At 46.3% G+C, this 10,879-nt stretch overlaps 4 protein-coding genes across 4 annotated transcripts; 3 read left to right on the top strand and 1 right to left on the bottom strand.

The window, feature by feature from the left end:
* Positions 1-31: 31 nt before the first annotated feature.
* On the top strand, positions 32-602 carry BJ212DRAFT_1409910 (uncharacterized protein; the record flags this gene model as incomplete). Its single annotated transcript, XM_041337466.1, has 1 exon — positions 32-602. A coding segment is annotated over exon 1 (169 nt), but the record flags the coding sequence as incomplete, so codon positions are not given.
* Positions 603-1,813: 1,211 nt separating this feature from the next.
* On the top strand, positions 1,814-2,407 carry BJ212DRAFT_1409916 (uncharacterized protein). The gene is made up of 2 exons (XM_041337467.1): positions 1,814-1,916; positions 1,986-2,407. Exon 2 carries the CDS (start codon positions 2,118-2,120, stop codon positions 2,346-2,348), a length of 231 nt encoding a protein of 76 aa, XP_041185274.1. The 5' UTR covers positions 1,814-1,916; positions 1,986-2,117; the 3' UTR covers positions 2,349-2,407.
* On the top strand, positions 1,814-2,407 carry BJ212DRAFT_1409917 (uncharacterized protein; the record flags this gene model as incomplete). Its single annotated transcript, XM_041337468.1, has 1 exon — positions 1,814-2,407. A coding segment is annotated over one exon (293 nt), but the record flags the coding sequence as incomplete, so codon positions are not given.
* A 782-nt stretch (positions 2,408-3,189) lies between these two features.
* Positions 3,190-4,204, bottom strand: BJ212DRAFT_1592320 (uncharacterized protein; the record flags this gene model as incomplete). Its single annotated transcript, XM_041342528.1, is given in 5 exon segments — positions 3,190-3,287; positions 3,339-3,494; positions 3,547-3,762; positions 4,131-4,143; positions 4,163-4,204. Coding segments are annotated over 5 exon segments (525 nt in total), but the record flags the coding sequence as incomplete, so codon positions are not given.
* Between the last annotated feature and the right edge of the window lie 6,675 nt (positions 4,205-10,879).

The raw sequence follows: 10,879 nt of genomic DNA on the forward strand, positions 1-10,879 counted from the left end.
TACGCAGCTGACCGCCGAAGATACGATCCATCCAACCTTTTAAGATCATTCCAGATTACGTATCGACAGCTTGACGGCTGTATGTATGTGCATCTGATGGCGGTCGATCTAGACGCTGTTCATCATTATGATGAGTACGGATTGAAGAATATCAGTGATGAGCCTGAGGAGATTAGAAAGATTCATGGGCAGATGATTGTTTTCGTCATGGAGTGGTTGAAGGGTTTCATAGGCGCCAGGTTCGCGATGATGTCTTGTATTTAACGGCCATTTTCAGAGCGTACGCTCGAAGATATGTGAGTATTCATTTCTGTATGGTTGTGGCTTCATTGAACAAGTGGACGATTCCGATTGTTGGGCAATCGTCCTGACTTTGTGACCGAAAAATGTAATGCGATGCGCCGAAGGTAAATGGGTCCCCTGCAGATCGGAACGCACCGTGACGTTTGACAACGTCACGACTATCAAGTTCCGGGGAGAATATGTTATTACAAGAGACGTGCTAGCCTATGTTAGGTATATATATCACGAGGATTTGAAAGTGTACCACAAGATTTATATTTGTCCCTGTTGATTTGGTCGCAACAAACAATAACTTGGAGGCTGCCATGTTAGAGCATGTCAGCAACGCCGACTTTTAGCATCTCATAGACTTCGGTCTCAGCGTCCTTTGCTTGTACTCAACTTGAAAGCTTTAAACATCGTACCTCTCTGAATGTTTGTTCCTAGTAATACACCATTTGGGGGGAAGACCATGACTGAGACGGAACAAAACCCGCAACTCCTTGTTCTGAAACATGGTCAAAAACGGGTCATGGTTAAACGGCAAAAGTCGTATAATGTGGGCGGAACAACTATTTAATCTTTGATGGCTCAGGTGTATTATGAGCTCATGCTTGACTTCGCCTCCCAACATTTCCCAAGTATTCCGAGAGATGTGATCACGTTGTAGATCAATCAACTCGATGTTTGCGATGGCCACTATGCGGATATCACAGCTGAAATATGGGACGATGTCATTCACTTGCTTAGCGTCGTTGAGGTGATTCGGCGTGAGGAAATGACATCGCCCGTCCCACCGCTTGCTTGATGCTTGTGCTTTTTCATTGTCTGACAATCAATCGGCACCAAGTCAGGTTAACGAACAGAGCAGCTCGTACGCACCCCAAATATTCTACAAGTGTTTTCAGTACTGAAGTTGATACCACACAACAGGGACGATGATAAAATCATAATCAAAATTGTTTTTCCATCTGGCGAGATTCAGACTGCTAAAATCTCAAGGAAAATGCGGGTGGATAAACTCGTTGCTGACGCTCATCAGATATCGGGATATTATCCCACTCCTATCAGGGCAGTTTTGGGTGGGGTGATAATGCGTGCGAACTGGAGTATCGGATCATACATTATCGAGGATGGTGATTCCATCAATCTTTAAGTTTCTGCGCCTCGACGACTTGCTAGAAAGCCAGTCATTCACCTATACTCGCCCTCCGATATCGATGTCTCTATCAAGCTCTCCCTCATCCTGAGTAGAACCTCTCTGTCATCTATCCCGTTGTTACCACGGAAGACCATGACAGCGTTTAGAATGGAATGCCCGCGACCAAGATAGAAGTCTGACTGAACATGATTCTGGTTTAGATGTGTCGTACTTGTTCTGGGAGGCAGAGCAAGTCCCCTGATGATACAGAAATCACTCTCCTGACTTGTATTACCCTTCGCAGGACAAATTTGCAAGCATTTCCCCGGTCACGAGCATCCAAACCGCAACCAGTGGATACATTCAATCCCATATCCAGCAGTCTCGACGATATGGATTCGATTGTCATTCCAGTGGACAAAGCAACTGTTCACCTCGATAAATCACTCAAGGTTTTGGGACTTCACACTGAAGCTAGAACATCATTCATAAGGTGCGCAACTATGCGCTACCTTGGGCTGTTAAATCATAAACACGTGACTAAAATTGACATGGTACACAGCTACTCGCTACTATCTATCCTTAAGCACGAATACATGCGGCCATTGCCCTCTGACTTGTTCCTCAAGCGGCATACGAACGCGCCGCTTCTTTATGCATTTCTCCGCAGCCTGATGTCGTGACTCGCGTATGCATGTTGTTCAAAGGTATCTGTAAGGAGCGCCTAGCAAATTGGGCTAATGCACAAATACAAGCAGAGAAGGACGTTGATTGGTGGATAGATGTAGTTGGAGTCGATCCTGTAAGAACTGGTGATGTGACTTTGTTCAGGCTGTTAGAATGGGGCGGGATAGAGGTTCTCATTCGATATTCTATCAGTTCACTCGATTTGTGTCAAGGTATTATCGCGTGTTGTCTTGATTAGTTTTGCATCTGACAGTTGTGAAGAGAACGTGAGCTCGACGGTGTCCGCGAAATAGATGCATATTACCTTGCGGAGCAAGGTCTATGAATGCGGCGTGACCTGTGGTGGTAAACATCACAAAATATACACGTGATCATCGCGAACCGTCTGACACCAGACACACCAAAATGAATTAGACTGCGTTATTGCTGATTCTGCACAGAATTACATTATGGCGAATGAGATAATGGTACAAAGTATCTTCAAGAACGATCCTCCCGAACAATAATTACACTACTTTTTTAAAATCCATCTGGCAAACTCATTTCATCACTGGCCCTCACACATATGCCATGCTATGAACGGCCCGAGGTTCGATAACAGCGCGAACAATTAACCTCGAGGTTGTTTCAACCACGCTGATGCAAAAGCACACAGCATATGCGAGGATGGTATGTGCTCCAATATCCAGAGCATACGAGAGCGCGAATGCGTCCAAATTGATTTATACCTGGAACCTGTCCAAGATATGAAAAAATGCATAGTGACAAAGACTACTCGCCTGAATATGAACCACGACTCCAATTGATCGTCTGACCTGCGATTCTACAAATGTAGCTGCTTGCCGTCATTTCTGTATGAAAGTCAACAGCCTGGCGCATTCCGCAATTAGATACGAGCAAATGACTAACTCAGATTATGTCATCACAACAGGTGTCATGGACTTCATTCACAGCGGACAATACGACGAACGAACGACATAACCATTATCAAAAATGCGGCAAAAGAGAACACGGAAAGTCCGTAAGTTAATTGTCAGACAAACAGCCCAAGCACCAATTTCTTAACTGACCACTTGAGGAATTTTGAGAGCAGCATCTCTCAACCGTTCTGCTAACAGAAGTGTATCTGCATACACCACTGTAGTATCTAAGTCGCGTGCCATTTTCTGAGCGATTCCTCAGTAATAAATTAGGGTAAAAGACGCCAACATATAACTAACTGACGTACGATTAAACTCTGCTGGATCTGCACATAACACTTGATCTGCAAGGATGGTAGGAGAGTCTGTATAAATCATTCGAGACCCGCTAGACTCAAAGGCTTCTTGGACAGCGGCCGCAGTCTGAATGAAGATATGAGGAGTGCCGCGAGATTGGTTTTCGACTGATGAGACACTCATCAACGATAAATAATGCACATAACGAATTAAACATACTAAATATAAAAGCACATTCGGCGTTGGAAGTCTTCAGCAATTCGAACACGCTAAGCTGCATCGTAGACCCCTTCGACACCCTTTGGAAGATCTTCGTATAGGAGACGAAAGAATGCGAGAACTGGTAGAAGACACCGAGAGACGTTTTAATGAAGGTGAATATGGACCCATATGAAAGTTTACAGCCTTTTGTATCATGCTCAGAATGTTGTGCGTCTGAACGGCGAGTAATCAAGGATATTTGGCCCTGTTGATATTGTGGGCAAGTCAAATTAAGCGAAAGAGCTCCGCAAGGTAAAAAGTCGGCAACGCCGACCTCTAGTGATTAAACAAGAAATCCGCTCGCCTGTGCATATATGCTGTGTATTGTTCATATTCACGCTAGCAGCGAAGAGTCAACGACGGCTGTCGATGCAAAATAAGAATCGACCTATTTTTTATTGCACTGCTTGGATTACAGCTACGGTCGTTGAAGGCCTTGGGATTGCGCATCGTGGTCGATTGGGCTACGATCGCATCTTTGTTGTTTGCAATTTCGAAATGGGGTACAAGTGCCTTCAGCTCTGATAGTAGGCTATACGTACCAGTCTTTCGAACCTGGGGAGCAAATAATTACTTTGAGTTCAAACGTGATTCCAAATTTGTATGAGAACATCATCTTTGTAGATCTAGGATACCCGTCTCGATCATCTCGAGCTGATCATTCGAGTTGCCATCCTAGTCTGGGCCGAGGATCTGGAACTTCTGAAAGAGTACTCCAAACGTGCGTCTCAGCTAGCTATGGTGCCCCCCTGTTTGTTGTTTTGTCATCAGGATCGTTTGGTATATATAGGGCAACAAATCAAAGGCTCGGCACTCACCATTCTCCTAGCCTCCTCATACACACTCCCGTCCTACACATCACTACCAGTTGACGTACGTACATGCATCTGAAAATCAATAGTAGGACCCGTCTCCCCTTCATTGGAGTCGTCCAAAAGCTTAGCATTAAGTTCTCTGACACTAAGGATAAGCCGTGGTCCCAGCACAAACAGCTGCACGAGCCCCCAAAATATAAGAGCACCAGAATAAACCTGACGTCCCACAGAGGACGAGTTCTATGAAAATAATGAACAGGGGCCATATACAGATGTCAACGACAGACGGCTTACCTGAATTTTTGGAGAGAAATCACCGAGGCGGAAGCAGGAACTAGCGACAAAGCTAGCGCACGCAGAATTTCAGCCTCAATTCTATTATGACCAAATTCAAGTCATGAGCTCACCCTGCGAAATAAAGCATGTGAGTTTTCATCAACACCGCGAAACAGTCCCCCATGATTGATCCTGTCGATTGTTGTTGACGGAAGTGTTTCACAGCAACCCAGACTGCAAGACACAGTGCGGTGACCTCCCATACAGTACCGAGTATCCAAGTCTTGGGGATCAGAAGTTGAGTATTTCCCTGAAAGTCAAAATTGCAGTGGGAGTTGCCAGAGAAAATGAGCTCCTCTGGAATCCGCCCGATGAGCTCCATGCCCTGAAGTCTTTCGCATAGTCGAAGCTCACCTCCTGAAGTATCTTTAACTAATATTCCAGTGATTACTACGCAGGCGATCGTGACGGCCAAGAAGATGACAACGAGGAAGATCAGCACCCTCTTGGATTTCTGATACATGGCATGTAACCGAGCGATCATTATAACTTTCATGATGTTTCAGTCAAGTCGATATTACCAAGGTATCGAGCTCACCGCCCAGCATGGCGTTTACGAGAACACTCATCCAATCTAGTACCAAATACATGATGGTGCCTTCGACGCCCAACTAGTGATCAGCCTTGGCAGACCAAACATCCTAAACAAACTTACAGCTGTTTGCAGTCATATAATAAACCGACAAGCTGATCAAAAGTCTCACTCACCCCTGCATTACAGTGCGGTTAATTGAAAGGCGATATCATACATCAGTACAGAACACTCACTGCATCTGTCTCGAAGAATGTTGGAAGAGTTACTGCATGCCGCTGGTCAAAAGATATAAAAAGGCACACATGATGGGACATACGCAGTATGTTGAGGCTGATTGCGAGATGGTTTATTAGCACAGCGCCAACTGGTAGGCTTGCACACATACACAGAATACGGTATCCCAACGTAGCGCACCTAGTAGAATATTTTCAACTCAGTACAACTTGTAAATCATATCGATAACACGAGCTACTTACACTGAGATATAGGAAAGTCATGATTGACCAACGTTGGCCCTGCCCCGATCAATTGTATTATGACGTTATTCTTCTAATGTGGAACTCTGCTCACCCAGATCAAATCAACCTGTGAAACGATTCTGAGTGAAGATGTTGCTCTTGTAATGGTACTAACTTACCTCCTGTCCGAATGACAAGACTGGAATTACTATAAGATGATGGAAATAGTTCTTCAATGCTATCTTGCTCACCCCAATCGTATATCACTGCGATAGAGGAGGCAACTGCGAAATGGGGCCGCAATTAAGCTTAGATGAGAAATCACCATCATTATCCGAGCGAGTCCACGCACCTACAAAATAGCTGACAAAACGAAATGTATTGATGTACGGCCACAAATTGGGATCATTCAAGACTTGGGTCATATTCGAGGATGGGTGTGAGCGAGAGATGAATTTGGTTGATGTGCTGTAACGCTGGCATCGTTCAGACTGATATACAACCATCCAGCACTTTCTCGCCGAAATAGGCGGCTTGAATAGTTGTTCCTATGTCTACTGAAGTAATGATCAAGAAAAGTAGAACGTGGAAATCCGGGAAGGACTTTGCCAGCACAAACCTTGCTTGCCATGGCAGCAAGGAACGACTCCTTTCCTTCATGGTTTGGCTGGGGAAACTATCTTTGAAGAATACAGCAATTCAAAAAAATTGTCCTTACCGTTTGACACGGTGTTATGGATTCTGATTGCTCAACTGTACATCTTCGATATGTTTGCGCGCGGACGTGCCAAGCAGTGATTCCCTTAAACAGACCTTTATAGATGGAGATGTCGTTCACATTGGTAGTTATGGAGCATCATTAATATGATACAGTCATCCATCTAATGCAGACCTCGTGTCGTCTCAATATGGAGAGGATATGCGCTCTCAGCTCCACTTGGCTATGCCCGGGGACAAAAGCTTAAAGTATTAATAGCCACCTTAACTGTCAGCATAAGTGGCATACAGACTCACCTCTCCTACCCACATCCTCCGAAAAACGCACTTCTTTGAATCTCGGGTGATGCGATCAAAGTCCATCGACTTGAACAATCAGGCGAGAGACTGGCCTGGCGAATACATGATGGCTCAATGAGAGAAAGGTGAGTACAGGATCAGTATGCTACCTGACTTTGGTCATGGTCCTAACGTCTTCTAGTTAGACTCGTAACCCGTCTCAGCAAGCTGGTCACGAGCCTTTACATAATTGAGGTCTAACGCCCATTCCCAGGGTTGCAATCGACTGATTTTGAACTTCAGCCAATCAAATTCATGCGAGTTTCAAAGCCTTGAGTTATAACTCAAACTACTCCGACGCTCGTTACACTTATTCCTTCTACAGTCAAAGATTACGAACCGTCTAGTCACCTCTTCGCTTGATTGGCTCATGGCATCATTTATCCGCCAATTCACCTCTTCCCCGGTACCGCCTATAGCATCTTCCACTTCCACCTCATTCACTGATATTCCCATCCCATCTTTCATTATTTCTAATTCGAAGTCTGCAACCTGGTTGTATACAACCGTTGCCATCGTCGGTGCTCTCCTAGTCCTTGAACAGTCCGTTTATAGATTCAAGAAAAAGCATTTGCCTGGCGACTCATGGACAATTCCAATTATTGGAAAGTTTGCAGACTCCATGAAACCAACCATGGAGGGCTACATCAGACAATGGAACTCTGGCGCGTTGAGTGCTGTAAGCGTGTTCAACATGTAGGTCTAGCTTTGATTATCACTCGTTGTCCTTCTGAACGTGTTCTCAGTTTCATTGTCATGGCTTCATCTAATGAGTATGCGCGGAAAATCCTAAATTCTCCCGCCCATGCTGAGCCTTGCCTTGTGCACTCAGCAAAACAAATTCTCATGCCCGACAGTTGGGTCTTCCTAAATGGGAAATCTCACGTCGAATATCGCAAAGTCCTGAATACTTTATTTACCCGTAAAGCTCTCAGGTCAGTACTTTTAATATTTCCCATAGTATTTCCCCCCTGATTTCGTACTTCAGTATCTATATTGGTATTCAGGACGCAATTGCTCGCAAGCACTTCAGTCAATGGCTTACAGACGCGCAGAAAGATCCTTCGCCACAGTCAATTATGATGACCGCCCGTAACCTCAACATGATCACTTCCCTTCGTGTTTTCTGCGGCAATCACATCCCCGAGCATGGTGCTATTGAGATCAGCGAGAAATACTGGGACATCACGCAAGCTCTCGAACTCGTCAACTTCCCTTTGGCTATCCCTGGTACAAAAGTGTACAGAGCTATACAAGCCCGCAAAGTTGCCATCAAGTGGCTGGAGCTTGCTGCATCCAAGGCCAAAACTGCCATCGCTAATGGCTGCGAACCTGAATGCATGCTTGACGAATGGGTCAAGGAGTTGGAGGCCCCAGGATACAAGGGTCGTAAGGATTTCAGCGACCGTGAGATGGCTATGGTTGTGTTCTCGTTCTTGTTTGCGTCGCAGGATGCCATGAGTAGTGGGTTGATTTATGGGTTCCAGCACTTAGCAGACCATCCCGACATTTTGGCCAAAATCAGGGAAGAACAGTACCGCGTTCGCGCCGGAGACGTCGAAAAACCAATCACCCTTGAAATGCTCGACCAAATGCCATACTTGAAGGCGTTTGTCAAGGAAAGTATGCGTGTCAAGCCTCCCGTAACCATGGTTTGTGCTTCGTGTAAACTTGATGGTGTTGTACTGAAACACTTTGCTTAGGTTCCCTACAGGACGACAAAGGCTTTCCCTATCTCTAATGATTATGTTGTTCCCGTAAATAGCATGGTGATACCCTCATTCTACAACTCCCTGCACGACCCCTCTGTTTTCCCCGATCACGACGAGCTCATCCCTGACCGTTGGCTCGATCCCAACAGCTCCGCCAACACGAACCCGAGGAACTACTTGGTCTTTGGTAGCGGTCCTCACAAATGCGTTGGTATAGAGTACGCGACGATGAATATCGGACTGGTTCTTGCCACCGCGAGCGTGTTGATGGACTGGGAGCACCATATTACACCCGAAAGCGATAAAGTCCAGTGAGTATCGTGGCGCACGAGCGCGTTGACCACACTGACAAGTTATTCAGGATCATCGCAACTTTGTTCCCTAAAGACGGATGCCTCATGAAATTTACCCCTCGTCCACGACCTTGATCGTGATGATTTGTTGTCTTGTTTTAGCTTTATTGAGCATATGGCTTTTATCTATACCCCCCATTAGGACTTGGATTTAATTTTCTTAGAGGCATTCGTGATTCTTGGATTGCAATCATAGTTTTTGCATTTTTGGTCAAGCGCGGCTCGTGGCAGTCAGTTAAGATATCGGCAACGCTCATGGACCTATTACGCATCGCGACGTCGCTTTCGCTGCTGCGGGTTTCGGTGGAGAGTACATTCCCCGGATTAAGCCGAAGGTTCGAGCAAGACCTCGTTTGCAAAGTTGCGACGCAGAAAAGCCAGTGCATAAATGTACAATGGCTGTCACGAATCATATTTGGAAGGTTTGACGAAAACTCGGGGCGAGTCCACATCTCTTAAATCTCTCAAATCTCTCAGAGTTCCTAGCTTGCAAGCAAGGTGGAGACGGTGACTAATGAAGAGAAGCGACGACATTTTAACTCAGACCGCGATGACGACCGTCGTCAGACGGCATGGATCCCGCAGTTCGATTCCCTGCATCCTGTCAGTCACACCCTTCAGGCCAAGGCCGTAACTATACAGTAGAGTCAACAGGCCCCCCCGAAGCACAATGAATGTAGAATTGTTCATTCAGACAACTGACGTATACTATCACCGCCAACCATTATCGAAGAAACACCACCTTCTCCTCCGCTCCTGAAGCAATCCAGGCTGCTTCGTGAATGACGCCCAACCCAACACGTTCCATCAAACCCCCATTCTGACTAACCGCCATCACATATAGCAAACATTCGTGGTAATACTCGAGCCTCTCGATGTCGTACCCGTCGTGCATACCGGTACGGGAAAGGACGATGAATTCGAGGGAAGTCGGCAGGGCAATGTCCAATGGTAGGACAGCAGTGCCGACCCAAATGGGAGGGGAGGAACCGGAGAGAATGTCGAACAGACCGTGGTGAATAGATGCGTGCAATTCTTCACCGCGCCGCGGTGCAATAGCAAAGTGGCTAGAAGTCGTGCGGAAAATGAGGGTGCCTGGATCGAGCGCTCGATGAATGTCTGTGGTCATCTCTGTTGGGTCTATAATCCCTCGTGGAGAAGAATATGTGGACACCTCTCTTTCTGACTCGCGAATTAAAACAACCCGCCGGGAACTGCGTACATCAAGCTGCACTATAGTGCCATCATGGCCCACGATGTACCATGGATCGACAAACATTTCTACCACCGAAGGCTTGGCAAAGTCATCTACAAGCCAAGCATCCTCAGGATGGGTCACCAAATACCGATGCTCCGACATGTAGTTAACAGCACCACGCCACGTAGCCCACGCCCAAGAGGGCCAGGGTAAACTGCATCCATCAGGGAGCGAACGGCGAGTACGAGGTGTGTGTGGATTGTGTTGCCAGAGAAGCGAGTGATGTAGGTCCGTCAACATCATTCCATAGCGAAAGGCTCTGTCTGGGTCACCGAGCCCAAAGGCTTTTGCTAAAGCATTTGTCACTCCGGTGATAGCATTGACGATGTCTGATTCCACAGTGAGATTGCGCAATGTACACTGTCTAACGGCCGTCAAGTAACTCGTGAAAGGGTCCAATGACTGAGGGAAATATTCTGCCCGTGAAAACTTGAGAAAACTGGTGGAGTCACACTTGCTTTCCGCGATGACGTCTTCACATAAGACATCAAACTGGCATTCAAAGTAGACTTGCTGCCCAGTGAAGTATATCCTTCGGCGGGAAAGCGCGCACTCTTGGTAGGTCCAACAACGTGTACTCCATGCGGACAAAGTAAGAGCCTCCTTAAGTCTTGGAGGTGCCGCATAGAGATGAAGTCCTTGAACGACTTCGATATGCTGTTGCGTTCTAGTTTGTGGGCGGCACCCTGGGAGAGGGTCTCGAGCCGTGGTGCCACCGGCAGCGATAATTGTGAGATAAGACAGGCCGTAGATCAGATCCATATTGTG

Source organism: Suillus subaureus, assembly GCF_016647635.1.
Source record: "Suillus subaureus strain MN1 chromosome Unknown BJ212scaffold_300, whole genome shotgun sequence".
NCBI classification, from domain to species: Eukaryota; Fungi; Basidiomycota; class Agaricomycetes; order Boletales; family Suillaceae; genus Suillus; species Suillus subaureus.

Excerpts from the sequence above, each read along its gene's own strand:
- BJ212DRAFT_1409916 (XM_041337467.1), top strand. The coding sequence starts at position 2,118 with ATGTTGTTCAAAGGTATCTGTAAGGAGCGCCTAGCAAATTGGGCTAAT.